The 16,506-nt window shown below is 54.4% G+C and overlaps 1 protein-coding gene across 1 annotated transcript in view; it reads left to right on the top strand.

Moving 5' to 3' along the window:
* ARHGEF17 (Rho guanine nucleotide exchange factor (GEF) 17) overlaps positions 1–10,267 on the top strand; it is a gene marked incomplete at its 5' end in the record, with an annotated part of 60,202 nt that extends 49,935 nt beyond the window's left edge. The window contains 12 exons of the mRNA XM_011996228.1: positions 833–951; positions 1,333–1,546; positions 2,099–2,172; positions 3,054–3,253; positions 3,445–3,746; positions 4,216–4,465; positions 4,757–4,843; positions 5,184–5,251; positions 5,463–5,611; positions 6,405–6,579; positions 6,699–6,968; positions 8,554–10,267. Of these exons, the coding sequence (XP_011851618.1) occupies positions 833–951; positions 1,333–1,546; positions 2,099–2,172; positions 3,054–3,253; positions 3,445–3,746; positions 4,216–4,465; positions 4,757–4,843; positions 5,184–5,251; positions 5,463–5,611; positions 6,405–6,579; positions 6,699–6,968; positions 8,554–8,750 (2,105 nt within the window). The remainder of the gene's footprint in view (positions 1–832; positions 952–1,332; positions 1,547–2,098; positions 2,173–3,053; positions 3,254–3,444; positions 3,747–4,215; positions 4,466–4,756; positions 4,844–5,183; positions 5,252–5,462; positions 5,612–6,404; positions 6,580–6,698; positions 6,969–8,553) is intronic.
* Between the last annotated feature and the right edge of the window lie 6,239 nt (positions 10,268–16,506).

Below are 16,506 nucleotides of genomic sequence, written 5' to 3'. Positions count from 1 at the left end.
ACCCCCATGGGGTTCCTGGTCACAGGGCCACTTCGGACAGGACTTGCCAGTCTCAGGATCCATGTCTTTAGTGCTGTCATGACCCGTCCAGGGACGCCTTACCATTCTGTAACCTGTGGCCCAAATACTAAATTTATATACACCAGTAACATACTCTATAAACTAGATCAGAGAAAAACAGGAAAAGAAACTCATTTAGGAAAAAGCAAAAAGAAACTTCTTTTCCCTTGATTTCAAGACACATGTGTCCTGGCCCAAGGGTGGAGGGACAGCTCCATGTATGGACCACTGGTCCACAGTGTGCATCCCAAGCCTTGGGTTGAGGGTGGCAGGGCATCTGCAGGACCAGTCACTTGGCAGTGTTCAGGTATGGGATAGGACCACAGAAATCCAGGGCATCGTGCACTGCCCCCTCCTTTGTGGGGCGATGAGTGTCTTGGTCAGCACATTTGACTGCCTGGGGCTCTGTCTGCTCTGCCCCTGCTCCCATGGCAGGCTGCAGCGCCGCAGCAGTTCCGTGTCAGCCGGAGCCTGCGTATTGCAGAGCCAGCCACCATTTCATACTCCGTGCTCTCCCGGGAATTCTCCGTGGGCCTGACATCCTGCACGACATGGCTCTGAATCAGGCCCAGTCCCCAGCTCACAGGTCTGGGGTTCCTCTGGGAGCTGCCTATTAACTTTTCCCCCAAGAGTTTGGGGTTTCTATGCTCTCGGTTTGTCAGGCCTCTCCCCAGGCCCAGCTGCAGGCTGTGCAGTGAGGGAAGGAGAGTCTGTCCCAGCCTGACCTTGTCTGTCTCTGTATCTGTCCACGGCCTTCCTCTCTCCCCTCTAGGGGCATCCCAAGCCACCAATCGGGAGAACATCCAGAAGGCCATCAGTCGCCTTGATGAAGACCTCACCACCCTGGGCCAAATGAGCAAGCTCTCTGAGAGCCTCGGTTTCCCCCACCAGGTCTGTGCTCTCTACCCAAGGCTGGGGAGCCAGGGGGTGGGAGGCTTCTGACCCTATCTCAGAGATAGACAGCCCTGACATTTGCCTGGGGGAAGAGACGTTCCTTTCCCTCATCTGAAGGCAAAAATTGCAGCCTCCCTGCATATGGGGGAAGTAACATGTTCCAGGTCTGAGGGTGGAGACATAGCTGCATCCCCATCCGAGGGTGACAGAGGGCCCATCCCCCATCTGTCAAAGGAATCCAGGCCACCTCTTGGTCTGAGGGAGGAGACAATCCCACTTGCTGTCTGAGGAGAGAGGCAGGTCTCCACACATTCTCAAGGGCAGGCACAGGCTGTGGTGAGATGCTGGGGCCTGAAGCCTGGGCCCTCTTCCCCACAGAGCCTGGACGATGCACTGCGGGACCTCTCAGCTGCCATGCACCGGGACCTGTCAGAGAAGCAGGCACTGTGCTACGCGCTTTCCTTCCCGCCAACCAAGCTGGAGCTGTGCACCACTCGGCCCGAGGGCACCGACTCCTACATCTTTGAGTTCCCTCACCCTGATGCCCGCCTTGGTTTTGAACAGGCCTTTGATGAGGCCAAGAGGAAGCTGGGTAAGCCAAGGCACATGCTGGCCCTCTCCTCCTAGAGCCTCCAGGAAGGAGGCCAGAAGCATTTCACAGCTGTCTGTGACTTCAGGAGCCAGAACCACAGTGCCCTGTGCTCCAGCTCCACCTAGTGGGGAGGGGGGCTTCTGCAGTGAAACATCAGACTAAATAATAGCTGTGGCCTCCCTGACAGGGAGGGGATTCCATGGATAGGGTCTCACTGTCTGCTGGACCTGCCCCATAGTGGGCACCGATAGCCAGGACCCTCCATACCCTCCCTACACATACTCTGAGCAGGGCTAGATCAGGGAAAGCTATTGATCATGGTTCATGGCTTAGAAGATCCATAGAAACCTCTGGGTCTAACCCCAAGATAATACACATGGGAAAAGATTGAGGCCAGGAGCGACTGCCTTATTCTAGTGTGGCTTGGATCAGGCCTCCCCCTAGAGAGACCCTGAGGGGCAGGGGAGGAAGGGGAATGGGGCAGGGGCAGGACCAGGGTGAGATGGATGCTGTGCTAAGCAGGGTCTGTCTGTCCATCCATCTCCACTGCAGCATCCAGCAAAAGCTGTCTAGACCCTGAGTTCCTGAAGGCCATCCCCATCATGAAAACCCGCAGTGGCATGCAGGTATGTCTGCATCTGGGTCACGTGGGTGCACGTTTTCAAAGCCAGCAGGTGTTCATGAATTTTTATTTTGTGTATGACATTGTGTACATACCTTGAACATTACTATTGCTCCTTATGTCTTGGAAAATTCAGCTCTCTGTACGTGTGTGGGTGCTATATATGTATTACATGTATACATGTATATGGGTATGCTTCATGCATATGAACAAAGGCTATATAAATGACGGGAAGTTGCTTCATTTATGTGCTTGTATGAGGTTGCATACATATGTACGGAGGTTACCAGCATCACATTTTTTCTATGCATGTATCCATGATTATATCCAGGGATATGTGTGTGTACATGTAGGCATGATGCCCATATCCCATAGGCATGAGTACATTTGATGTGTAGAGGGTCACATGGGCAAGGCACGGTGGCTTACGTCTGTAATTCCAGTACTTTGTGAGGCCAAGTTAGGAGGATCACATGAACCCAAAAGTTCAAGACCAGGCTATGCAAGACCCTATCTCTACAAAAAATTTAAAAGTTATCCACGTTTAGTGGCGCGCCCCTGTGGTCCCAGTTACTCAGGAGGCTGAGGTGGGAGGATTGCTTGCGCCCTGGAGGTCAAAGCTGCAGTGAGTCATGAACCTACCACTGCACTCCAGCCTGGGAGACAGAGCAGAAACCAAAAACCTATCGCAAAAAAAAAAAAAAAAAAAAAAAAAAGGGTCCTGTGCTACGTGTATGTGTACGCGTGTGTAGAGGGGTGTATAGCACATCCATACACACCCCTGCAGGCCTGCCTCCCTCCATTCTGCCCGGGTTTCCCAGGAGTGGGGAATGCTGGCAGCAGTTCTGCCATTCACCTTCTCCTGTCCATTGGCGCCTCCTGCAGTTCTCCTGCGCGGCTCCCACCCTGAACAGCTGCCCGGAGCCCTCGCCTGAAGTGTGGGTCTGCAACAGCGACGGCTACGTGGGCCAGGTGTGCCTGCTGAGCCTGCGCGCCGAGCCGGACGTGGAGGCCTGCATCGCCGTCTGTTCCGCCCGCATCCTCTGCATCGGGGCGGTGCCCGGGCTGCAGCGTCGCTGCCACCGGTGAGGCCTGGGCTGCGGGGGGATGCACCGCGGGCCTGGGAGACCCAACCCCTGTCCCAGCACACGCTGAGGTCGCCCCGGCGTGGTTGTGGGCGGGGCCTGGCGAGTGTGGGCGGGGTTGGTGGGCGTGTCCGCTAGCGGGGCCCTGTCTGGCTCGTAGCTGCTCTCGTACTCACTCTCTTTTCTCGCAGGGAGCCTCCTCCGTCGCTGAGGAGTCCTTCAGAGACGGCACCGGAGCCCGCCGGGCCGGAGCTGGACGTCGAGGCCGCCGCGGACGAGGAAGCCGCGACGCTCGCGGAGCCTGGGCCACAGCCCTGCCTTCACATCTCCATTGCAGGCTCGGGCTTGGAGATGACGCCGGGCCTCGCCGAGGGTGACCCCCGCCCAGAGCTGGTGCCCTTTGACAGTGACTCTGACGATGAGTCTTCGCCCAGCCCCTCGGGGACGCTGCAGAGCCAGGCCAGCCGGTCCACCATCTCCTCCAGCTTTGGCAGTGAGCTTTGGCTATCTCCTCCAACTTGGCGCTGGCAGGCAGGGTGGACTGCTCAGAGAAGGGGGCGAGGAGGGATCAGTGTAGGGCAAAGGCATGGCGTCAGACCTCAGGATGTTAGCACACAGAGCAATGAGGGCAGGGGATGTGACACTGAGGATCCAGAGGACAGTGGGACAGTCAGGCGGGATCATGAAGACCCTGGAGCACTCAGCTAAGGAAGATGGGGTGGGGACCCACAGTGTGGCCACTGGGTCCAAGGGGGCCAGACGAGATCAAAGATTCTGTAGTGCTGAGCTGTCGGTGAGCAGAGCAGCAGGCTGGAGCAGATGCAGAGGCCTCGAGGATGGGGAGGAACATCTTTGAGAGGCCCTCTGGAGGGGCATGGCCAGGAGGGATGCATGGCCTAGAAAGATACCAGGTCCCAAGCCTGGCAGAGGGGGATGGAGCCAGAGACCTTTGTCTCCCTCAGATGAGGAGACCCCGAGTTCCAAGGAGGCCACAGCAGAGACCACCAGCTCAGAGGAGGAGCAGGAGCCAGGCTTCCTGCCACTGTCTGGCTCCTTTGGGCCTGGCGGTCCCTGCAGCACCAGCCCAATGGATGGGAGAGCCCTTCGCCGCTCCAGCCGCGGCTCCTTCACCCGGGGCAGCCTTGAGGACCTGCTGAGTGTTGACCCTGAGGCCTACCAGAGCTCCGTGTGGCTGGGCACTGAGGATGGCTGGTAGGGACAGGGGAGGGACTAGGGATACAGTGCCAGAACTCTGAGCTCCTTGCTCTGGAAATCATGTGGTCCCCTGGAGCTGAGGCAGGAGGGCTTTGGGTCACACCTCAGGGGTACTGCTAACCAGGGATGTCGGTGGGTCTGACAATCCCAGGGAGGCTGTGGGACCTCCGTACCTCGGGCAGGCACCCAGCATTGAAGACATGGTGCTGTGGGCAAAGAGGTGGAGGGATGACTCCAGGGGCTGGTGTGCCCCAAGCATTTGTCCCAGGTGCACACCCCGATCCACAGTGTCCACGTGTACCAGTCCTCCGACAGCATCCGTGACCGCAGGAACAGCATGAAGCTCCAGCACGCAGCCTCTGTGACCTGCATCTTGTAAGGCCCCAGGGTGGCCCTTCCTGTCTAGACTCTTCTCTGCCACACGTGCAGGCCTCCTTCTGTTCACCTGGGCCCCCTGCTCTACTGTCCCTCCTCTCTGTGGAGGCTTTGGAAGCCAGAGGCCTGGCCCCAGGCTAGCTATGCCTCTTACACACTGTGTGGGCTCGGGAAAGTCACTCCCTTTTCTTAGCCTCAGGCAACCCCCACCTGGAGAACAATAGGTGGGAAGAGGTGGCCTCTTGGGAGCCATACCCATTCTATCTGTGGTTCCCCTGGTCCTGGGTAACCCACTTTGGCTGCCTGAACTCCCTTCCTCCTTCCTCTTTTCCCTACCCAGGTATCTGAATAACCAGGTGTTTGTGTCTCTGGCCAATGGAGACCTTGTGGTTTACCAAAGGGAAGCAGGTGAGTATCTGCTCTCCCCCACACCCTGCCCCTATCCCCTTACTGGTGTTGGGGCTGTCTCCTGGAGATATGGCTGTGGGCAACTCCCAGGCCCTCTCTGGGCCTTGGTGTCCTTGGTTATAAAGGGGAATGCTAACATCTCATTTCAGGGGAGACTGAGGCTCAAATTTAGAACTGGAGTGAATTTCCTGTTTTCTTTACCCCACTCCAGGCCATTTCTGGGACCCCCAGAACTTCAAATCAGTGACCTTGGGCGCCCAGGGGAGCCCCATCACCAAGATGGTGTCTGTGGGTGGGCGGCTGTGGTGTGGCTGCCAGAACCGAGTCCTTGTCCTGAGTCCTGACACGCTGCAGCTGGAGGTAGCAGGGGGTGGGGGGGGATGGAATTGGTACCGTGGGATGAGCTGGGTCCGTGTGAGAGGGAGACGGAGACCATGGTGGGAGCATAAGCAGCATCCAGCAGAGGGCTAGGGCCTTCCTCTGACCACAGAGTGACGCTGGCCAGTCCCTGTCCTCCTTCGATCCTCATTTCTTCTCTAGCTGATGAGGAATACAGTAAGTGTCCCATATATATTAGGAATCTTATTCATCCTCCTGCCCACTCTATCTCTCAACTCAGGTTTTAGGGTCCTTTGGGGATAGGACAGGAGTCCTTCCTGATGTCAACATCCATTAGCATTAGACTCTGGCATTTAGTGCTGCACATGTCACTTGCACACATGTCAGAAGTATCCAGGGGCAACGGGTTCCCTTAATTGCCCTCTCACTTATTCCATTGTTGGCTGGGCAGGAGTCCAAAGCCCTGGGTTCAGGCCCCAGCTCTGTGACTGACTTGCTGTGTGACCTTTCCCTTCTAGGCTTCAGCTTCCCCACCTGTCCAGGGGGAGGCCAGTGACTGATTTGAAAATCCTTTAAGCATTGGAGTTCTCTGATCCTTAAATCACTCAAGTTTAATGGGGAAAGAGCACCTCCATTGTAATTCCTGAGAATTAAGTTGGGAGGCGCTGGTGAAACCAAGCTTTGAAAGGTTAATCAGACCAAGGACCAAACGCTAGTGTGAGTTGTAAGGGATGGACACTGGCAAAGCTCCAGGCTAGGGTGGGCCAAGGGAGGCAGGCCTGCCAGTGACCCATCTTCTCCCTGCCTTCCCTAGCACACGTTTTATGTGGGTCAGGATTCAAGCCGCAGCGTGGCTTGCATGGTGGACTCCAGCCTGGGTGTGTGGGTGACGTTGAAAGGTAGCGCCCACGTGTGTCTCTACCATCCAGACACCTTTGAGCAGCTGGCAGAAGTAGACGTTACCCCTCCTGTGCACAGGATGCTGGCAGGTACTGAGCTCAAACTACCACAGCACCTTCCTTGGAGCCTTTCTGCCCGATCGTAGAGGAGGCTGAGGCTGAGCCAGGGCCCGAATTTGGCCCCAGCTGTGGTCTGTCTCCCACCCCAGGCTCGGATGCCATCATCCGGCAGCACAAGGCTGCCTGTCTGCGAATCACAGCGCTGCTGGTGTGTGAGGAGCTGCTGTGGGTGGGCACCAGTGCTGGTGTTGTCCTCACCATGCCCACCTCGCCCAGTACTGTCAGCTGCCCACGGGCGCCACTCAGCCCCACAGGCCTTGGCCAGGGACACACCGGCCACGTCCGCTTCTTGGCCACAGTCCAGCTGCCAGATGGCTTCAACCTGCTCTGCCCAACCCCACCACCTGCCCCAGACACAGGTGGGTCAGTGCATCATACCCCAAGCCAGGGATCATGGACGTTTGGTTTAGGACTTCCCACTATCCTGCCAGAAGAGCTTTTGAGAGGGAGGAAAAGTGTCACATAGAGCTGGAGGTGGCATATATGACAGGAAATAGGCCATGGAAGTCCCCAAATGAAATCTAGGATAGTGTATATGTGTGTGTCTGTGTGTGTGTATTTGTGTGCGCACCTGCATGTGTTGTGTGTATATAAAGGTCTGGCCAGAGAAATGTCATGGGAGACAGGGAGGGAACTATAACCTAAGAGGCAGAATATGTCACAAATAGAATATGTATATAGGAAATACATCCTGTTGTATATATTTCCTATATACACCAGGAAATAGCACAGGACTAGAAATGATATATAGGGCAGGAAGTGGAATCAGAAAGTGATGCACAGAGCAGGAAATAGAAATAGCAACAGAAAACAACATAGAATGGCACTAGCACAGAAAATGGACTGAGAATTAGAAAGTGAAACAGCAGGGCACCAGGCGCGGTGGCTCACACCTTTGGGAGGACGAGATGGGAGGATTGCTTGAGCCCAGGAGTTCAAGACCAGCCTGGGCAACATGGTGAGACACCATCTCTACAAAAAATACAAAAAACAGCCAGGTGTGGTGGCACACACCTGTGGTTCCAGCTGCTCAGGAGGCTGAGCCCAGGGAAGTCGAGGCTGCAGTCAGCAGAGATTGGGCCACTGCACTCCAGCCTGGGTGACATTGTGATACCCTGTCTCAAAAAAATAAAAATAAAAATACGGCCAGGCGTGGTGGCTGACACCTGTAATCCCAGCACTTTGAGAAGTTGAAGGGGGTGGATCATCTGAGGTCAGGAGTTCGAGACCAGCCTGGCCAACATGGTGAAACCCCATCTCTACTAAAACTACAAAAACTAGCTGAGTGTGGTGGCGGGCGCCTATAATCCCAGCTACTCGGGAGGCTGAGGCAGTGAGGCAGAGGTTGCAGTGAGCCAAGAGTGTGCCATTACACTCCAACCTGGGCGACAAGAGCGAAATTCCGTCTCAAAAAAAAAGTGAAACATCAGGAAATGAGGTACATCAGGAGGTCACAACCAGAAAAGTTTTGCTTTGGCAGGACAAGAAATGATATTCCCAAGAGGAAGTGGCCATGGAAGTCAGGAAGCAGTAAAGCCTCGGGTCAGGAGTTGTCTGGGTTCGCAGAAGATTTAAGCTACCTGAGAAAGGGCTGTTGGAAGTAGGAGGCTTATTTAATGCAAGGACATTGCATGCAGTAATCAAGAGAGAAAGTGGCGTCTTACAGGGCACTTACATTGTAAAAAGAAAAAAATCAAAAGTGGTGTCACCTTGGGAAGTTATGTCACTCCTGACTAGAGGTTACAGATAGGACATAAGAAGTCTGGCTGCCAAGAAGCGGGCATTCTTTCTAAATAACTTCCTAGCTAACAGAAAGTGGGATTCCACCATAGGAAGTGTGCACATCTTCCTTCCTATCTTCTGGGGTATGGGAATTCAGGCCCCGATGGGACAGTGAAGCCTCCATTCGCCCCCAGGCTGACAGATCCTCCCCTCTGCCCCCAGGCCCCGAGAAGCTGCCGTCACTGGAGCACCGGGACTCCCCTCGGCACCGAGGCCCCGCCTCGGCCAGGCCTAAAATGCTGGTTATCAGTGGAGGTGATGGCTATGAGGACTTCCGACTCAGCAGTGGGGGCGGCAGCAGCAGTGAGACTGTGGGCCGAGACGACAGCACAAACCACCTCCTCCTGTGGAGGGTGTGACCCTGTCTGCTGTGACCCAGGACTCGCTCGCCCACCTGCCCTCGGCCTGCTTGCCTCTTCCTAGCTCACACGCAGACTTTGACCAGGAGTGTCCGGCCAGGGGCACACGTGTGTCTGCGTGGGCTCTGCCTTGTCTTCACAGAAGCATTCCTGATAGAACACCCACTGACCAGCCAGGCCATGGCTTCTCCCAACCCTCTGGCTGCCTCCGTGCTCCCAGTCATGATCTGGTGGGGGACATGTGGGCTGACCAGGACCTCTGACCCTGGAGCTTCTACCAAAGACATAGCCGGGTCTGGACCCCATGGGGCTGGGGAGGGCCATGTGCAATATTTGGAGGGTTTTCTAGAGGGCAGCAGGAAGGCTGGGGAATTCCCCATGTACAGTATTTATGTTCCTTTTTAGATGTGTACCTTCCCAAGCACTTATTTATGCAGTGACCTGGTGACCTGGGGTGGGGGTGACTTGAGGAAATGACATGAGGAAAAGAAACCTATTCCTGCCCTGGGGACAACCCTGGGACTCTAACCAAGCCTTCCTGGAGAAACCCACGCGCCCCTGAGCCCCATTCCATTCATACAGGCACATGTACGCACACTGCATGTCCAAGGCGCTAAGCATTGCCCGTTGACGTAAACTTTCCAGGGCCCGCCTAATTGGGTTGCCCTCAGTCCTCTAGATCAAGATGCTGACTATTAGGGGGCAGTGATTGCCATCTGGGGACCTGCTAGGCTTTGTCATTTCCCAGTTTGTTGGTGGTGCCTTTAGTGGTTCCCTAATTTGGGAACACTGATGGGGCCTTGGACAGGGCTTTCTCTCAGGTAGGAGAAATGGGCCCGTGATCTCCTCACAGTCACTCCCAGTCCTTGGCCCTGCTTCCCTGTGTCTCATGCACTGGCACATACGGTCACCTTGGAGGGCAGACCTAGGAGCCCCTCACTCTGACCACTGAATCCATCTCCACACCCCTCCTGCCAAGGGAAGCCCCTTCAGGAAGGACCCCCCAAAGCTGAAGGGCTGAATGTAGCCTCTTCAATAGAGAAGGCTTCCACTTGAGAGCAGCCTCTGCCTGACCCCCTGGAATGCAGGGAGCCACTCTGACCCTCAGCCCCCTCGCTTCTTCAGCTAAAACTCCAAAGGTTTGGTTTCAGATGGGGTTTGTTCTGTTTGGTTTTGGTTTTCTTTGGGGTGGGTGGGTCATTGTGTTCTTAGATTATGTTTCTCTTGCTACCAAACAGTCATGTATTAACTCTCTTTGGATGATGAAGTTTAAAGAGTCAATAAATAGAAACACCAGATGACTGCATTGGTGGCCACAGTGGCCTCCTGTCAGCAACCTCAGGGCTCAGTCTCCCTGGCCACATGGGCCTTCCGACGTCCACACACTTCAGAAGAAGAGAGGCCTTGGAGACCCAGAAGAGTGCTGGACAGCGAGGTTGCCACGATTTGCTGTGTTACCCTGGGCAGGTGTCTGGGCTGCAGTTTCCTCATCAGGAAAATAAAGGGGTTGTACTAGTCCAGTGCTTTGTAACCAGGGTTACATGGTAGAATCCTTGCAGATGACATGTAGATGTGGAAACATGATACATAAATTATTTATGTATTAATCAAGACCTTCTGAGTCAGTGGGCCTGGACGGAGCTTGGGAATCTGAAGCTCCAGATAAAGAGCCAGGCCTCCCGTTGAGTCTGTCTACAGCTCCTCCAGGAAACAATGTTCTCCAGCAAAGCCTCACAGCTGGAGAACCCTGATGAAGGCCAAGGCCCTGCTCCAACCCTCCGAAGGCTATGGAGCAGGGGTAGAATCCAAGTCTGTCTGATTTCTGGTCTGAAGAGGTCTGTCATTAAATCAGACACAAGAACACATAGGCCCAGCAACATGGGGCCATGCTGTGCAAGGACAAAGAGCCCTCCACACCAGAGTGCCCCTGCAGAACTCGTGGCCATCACTAGAAAAGAGTACATCATGCCTCAGCTCTGCCACACGCATGAACATTTCCAGCCTAAATGACTGACTTGAGTCAGTCCCTGAAGGGGCATGCAAGCTCATGCTCTGCAAACTGGCAGCACACCTTTCAGGGGTCTGCTGGGTCTTCAACACCACAGGACGGACATGGACCATCTCCCTGCAGCATCATTTTACTGGGGCTATCTGGGGAGGAAGGGATTCTATTAATAAGCACAGATATATTATGGAGTAGGAGGCATCATTCATGTGGAATTTATAATGAAACAAAGCATTAGAAGGAACACAGGCTTTGAAGCTGGACAGACCTTGTTTGAGATCTTAACTTTGCCACTAACTAGCTATGTGCCTTTGGGCAAGTTGTATCCCCTCTGAGCCTCCATTTCCTCACCTGTGAAATGAGGCTAATGATCCCTTCCCGCACAGGACTGCTGCTTGGCGTGCACAGGTCTTTGGATTGCAAGTAAGAGATTCATTGTGCCTGTGAACTAGAAGAGTGCTTATTAGTGAAGACGTGAACTGGCAGCAAGGAGCTGTCGTCACAGGGCATAGTGGTCCAGACATCAGAGCTGCATCTTAGGACATCTGGCCTCTCCACTTGAGTTGCCAGTGCCTCCCACACTGCCAGTCAGTTGCTGTTCCACTGCTTTCCAGCTTCTCCTACCTCAGGGGCTCTGCCTCCTCCACTCAGAGGCCCCTGGGCAGACTTCAGTTTTAGCACAAGATACCCAAGGCCAGATCCTCACCACTTCCCCCACTCAAGTGCCTCAGTAAGAATGGGCTTGGCCCAGCCCACTGTTACTTAGAGGGCCACATTCCAGGGCACTGGCCAGCCTGTGGACAGCCCAGACCCTGTCAGCTGTGGGCAGGGAGGCCCTGGAATGAGTGTCAGACCCCAGGCTCCCGGCCCAGGGGAGGCTCCTGGAAGGATTAGCTCCTCCGAAGCAGTGGTTCTCAGCCTGGGATGTGCATTATAATCATGAGGGCCCAGGCCAATCCCAAACCAACTAAATCTGAACTCTGAGGGTGGGACCCAGGTGTCTATATGTTTTTTAGAAACCTTTAGTTGAAATATAACATTTATACAAAAAAGGACACAAATCATTAGTGTGCAGCGTGATGGGTATTCATAAAGTGAACACACCCAGGTCAAGGAACAGAAAATCTCATCACCCCAGAAGCTCCCCTTAGACCTCCTTCTTGTCTACCCTTCAAGGGTAACCACCACCCCGGCTTCTGACACCATGATCTACCAGCCAAGGTAGAGAACTACTGCTTTAAAGGGTATGAGTATGGTTAGCCACTGGAGTGGGGGAAAGTGGGGCTTGGGTTTGATGTTAGGGAACACCAGCCTGGCCAACATGGAGAAACCCCATCTCTACAAAAAATACAAAAGTTAGCCAGGTGTGGTGGCATGCATCTGTGGTCATAGCTACTTGGGAGGCTAGGGCAGAGAATTGCTTTAATCCAGGAAGCCAAGGTTGCAGTGAGCCGAGATTACACCATAACACTCCAGCCTGGGTGACAGAGGGAGACTCTGTCTCAAAAAAAAAAAAAAAAGGAACAGCTCAAACCAAGGCAAGGAGGGGTAGAGGAGCCTGGTGCAGGCCTAGGGGGATGGGGGAAGAGGAAAAGGCAGGGGAGGCTAGATTGGGAGCTCCGTGAGCGTGGGATTTTGTTCTTTGCTCCATCCCCAGGCCTGCCACAGTGCGTGACACACAGTAGATGCTCAGTAAATATTTGTTGAATTAAATCTGGAGAATTCAGGTGAGAATCAACTGTAGGTCTTGAATAAACCTGGCTTCCACTTAGTGTTTGCTGCAAGCCAGGAGCATGGATCATCTCGAATCCTCACAATGGTCCTGGGAGGTTGGTACCACTATTACCCTCCTTGTCAGATGAGGAAACTGAGGTTCAGAGAGGTTAGATGCCTTCCTCAAGGTCACCTACCCACTAACTGATAGAATCTGGAATCTGTCTGCTCAGGTCTCTGTATCTCATGGAAGAGGATGGCCAGCCGCCTGGTGTGGCTGCAGGACAGGAGAGACAGCCTGAGCACCCAGAGCCACACATAGTCACTCCTGAGGCTGGACTAATGTTCCTTAGACCAGCCCTGGGAAGAGGATCCAGATCCCAGATGAGTGAGGAGAGTCAAAGCCAGAGGCCATCTCCTCTTCAAGGGAGTTCTCTAGGTGGTCCCTTGGGTTAGGGACAGGGGGCAGGGTTTAGCTAGACCATCTACCTTATGGAAAAGATGAGGCACAGAGAGGGACAGGGACATACCTGAGGTCACACAGAAAGGCAGCATTGAGGCTGGGGGTAGCTGGGGAGGAGAGCCCAGGCAGGAAGGTTTCCTGTGGTCAGAAAAGCCAGGAAACGACCCTTAAAGCCAGGGGAGGCAGAAGGCTAAATGAGCTGGCCTCCAGGGGCCCTGTCACACACCTCAAACCAGCCTCAGCACTGGGCTGGTCCAGAGGGCTTGGAGGGAGCAAGTCTGGCTAAGGCCTTACCTTAAACCATCTGGGCAGGGCCTGGGGAGGGGATGGGGGACCCCAGGGCCTGAACTCAAGCTCCAGCCTGGCCTCTCTGCACTGTGTGGTGTCAGGCAAGTGTCTGTCCCTCCATGGACCTGGATGACCTCTGTGAGCCCTTCACATCTTCTGCATGCCTGCCAAACACCAAGTCTGTGTCCCCACAGACCTTAAGCCACAGGCCAGGTTGCAGGAAGCGGCAAGGGAAGTCTATTTTAGGCCCGATTATAGCCAGTAAGGAGTCCTGCCTGGCAAAGGCAAGTGAGCCGGCATCCCAAGCTGGGTCAGAGGTAGTTTGATGGGCTGGACTCGGGAGGGAGATAGTGAGCAAGCATCAGGGTAAATTGGGCAGAGTCCCTGCTGCCCAGGACAAACACTCCACCAAGGGAAGGGAGAGAAGAGGGAGCTTCTGAGCCCAGCAGCCTGGAAGAAGCTGGTGCCCCCGATATGAGGTCTCAGCAGATCCTCATTACACGCTTGGATGGGCGAGTTCTCAGAGAGGTGAAGTCATTTGCCTAAGGTCACACAGCCTGGCAATGGCAGACGTAGGACTTAACCACTATCTATGTGACACCAAAGCGTATATTCTTCCATTTTCCCCTAGATTTTCTTTCTCCAGGCTCCTTAACCTCAGATGCTTCAGCAAGCCACCTGCCTCCCTGGGCCTGGCTCACACTCCCTAGCTCTTGACCTGCTCATATTCTGGGCCCAGAGAGTAACTGGACTGCAAGTCTCACCCTGACAGTCCCCAGGGTCCCCACCAGCCCCATCGTCTGCAGTTCATGGCTCTGGGTTCCTCTCTCAGACTCACCATGGGACCAGGAAGACCCCACACCTGCCTCCCTAAGCACCAGTCAGGTGGGCAATAGAACCTGGGATGGATGGAACTGAGAGTGCTGGGCCTCCCGTGAGGGAGCCAGTGAGGCAGTCACCAAAGACTTGACACCTCTACCCCAGTGGGATTCCAGACCCAGTGCAGGGTCTGGACCTAAATGCAGGTTGAACCTGGTCCTGAGACCCAGATAGCCCCAGCTCAGCTTCTGGCCTGGCCCCAGGCTGAGCCCGATCCTGGCCTCCTAGCTTCAGTTTCTCCTCAGATTGAGCCCACCCTCCCCTGGAGTTAAGACACAAACACAGGACAGCAGCCCACCTTCTTAGGGTTAGGACTTGGCCTGCTGGTGGTTAGCCTAGGGTAGAGCATTGAATTTATTTTTATTTTTATTATTTTTTTTGAGACGGAGTCTCGCTCTGTCACCCAGACGGGAGTGCAGTGGCACAATCTTGGCTCACTGCAGCCTCTGCCTCCTGGGTTCAAGTGGTTCTCCTGCCTCAGCCTCCTGAATAGGTAGGATTACAGGCGCCCACCACCACACCTGGTTAATTTTTTTTTCTTTGTATTTTTAGTAGAGACGGGGTTTCACCATGTTGGCCAGGCTGGTTTCGAACTCCTGACCTCAGGTGATCCTCCCACTTCGGCCTCTCCAAGTGCTGGGATTACAGGCGTGAGCCACTGCGCCTGGCCTGGAGCATTGAAATTTAAGTCTGAGCCTCCCATTCCTCCAGGCTTGTACTGTATGTACTTCCTTTTGGAATTCCAGCACAGCCAGCAAGTAGAGTGGCACCCACTACCTTTGGTCCATGACCCCAAGGCAGTCATCTACTCAGATCCCCTGTATACAGCCACACTGTGGTGGCTCTGATCCTGTGACCCAGGATCCCCACCCCAGACAGGGCCTGGCTGGGGCATGGCGCCTGTGCCCCTGCCTCCAGATCCCCATCACAGCTCATCCCAGTTTACTGGGACCTTGTGCTGTGTACCTACAATGAGGTGCACACATCCTCTGGGCCCACTTGCCCAGCTGTGGGCCATGTGAAGTTCAACAAGATGGTCTCTGAGGTCCCTGAGCTCAGGGATTCCAATGCTGACTCCATGGGTTCAGTCGAGATGCCAGGATTTTAGAAAACCTGTGATTCTGACAGTCCTTTGTTCTCAAGCCTGTGGTTCTCCAAGCTCCATAAAAAGCAAGTCTAAATCTTTCCTGTGGCTTCCACAACTCCTTCCGTGTCTACTCACTGTGGAGCAACCCAGATGCTGGTAGACTCTCAGGGAGGGGCTCACGTCACAGTGGTTTCAGAGTCAGAGCTGCCTGCAGGAGAAGCTGGCCCATCCACCCAGCAGCAAATAATAATTAAGCTACCTCCTAACCTGGGGGTTGCAGGGGCGAGAAGTGTTTGGGCTGTGGCCCCAGGAGATCTACCCTATGGAGCTGCTGCCAGGGCAGCCAGGTAGCCCCCTCCCACAGAGAACTAAAATGACCTTCAGGCAATATGTCTGGCACCCCAGTTTTCAGATGAGGAAACTGAGTTGGGGGTGGATTTGATCAAAACCTCACAGAGAGCTGGTGGTAGAGAGGGGCCTGGACCCTCTCTAGGATGTCTGATTAATAGCCAGTGCTCCTTAACCAAAAAGCATTTCCCCATTTAGTTTATTGATTGAGACAAGGTCTCACTCTGTCACCCAGGCTGGAGTGCAGTGGCACAATCGCAGCTTACTGCAGCTTCAACTTCCTGGGCTCAGGTGATTCTCCCACATATTTTTGTAGAGACTGGGCTTCATCATGTTGCCCAGGCTGGTCTTGAACTCCTGGGCTAAGTGATCCTCCCACCTCAGCCTCCCAAAGTGCTGGGATTACAGATGTGACCACTACACCTGGCCTTCCCCATTTGGTTTATTGAGTGACACCTGAAATTGCCACCATTTGAACTCTAGAATTTAGAGCTGGGGTATAGATGGTCCCCTCACAAAGAAAACATTTCCAGGAGTGGAGGGCATTCTGGCTGCTCTGGCTCTCCATAGGCTGGGATGTGGGACCCTGGAAGAATCCCTGCCCTAGCCCTGGAGGTCTCCACTGACATATGAGGGTGCTGATGTCATGATCCTGACATCAATAACCTGCAGCTCCTTATGCCCTTCCCCCACAACCTGGGCATGACCCAGGGGAATGGAAACTCATCCCGGGCTCCCCTCCTCGTGCGGTGTCCAGTTCTCTTCCTGGAATCTCCTGGACCCTGGGGACCTGACCTTTCCTGTCTCCTAGCCCCTGGGTTCAGATTCTATGATTGTTTAGAACCCCACCCCCAGCTATCTATCCCCAGCAGACTTATTTACCTTCCTTTCTCCATCTCTGTCATGGGCTGTGATTATCCTGACCCTAGCCAGGCCTCTGGCCCAGCACTAGGCCCTCCCTGGTGTCTCAGTC

Source organism: Mandrillus leucophaeus, unplaced genomic scaffold (genome assembly GCF_000951045.1).
Source record: "Mandrillus leucophaeus isolate KB7577 unplaced genomic scaffold, Mleu.le_1.0 Scaffold504, whole genome shotgun sequence".
Classification (NCBI taxonomy): domain Eukaryota; kingdom Metazoa; phylum Chordata; class Mammalia; order Primates; family Cercopithecidae; genus Mandrillus; species Mandrillus leucophaeus.
Note: the sequence above shows the minus strand (reverse complement) of the source record. Positions and strands in the feature narration are given on the sequence as shown.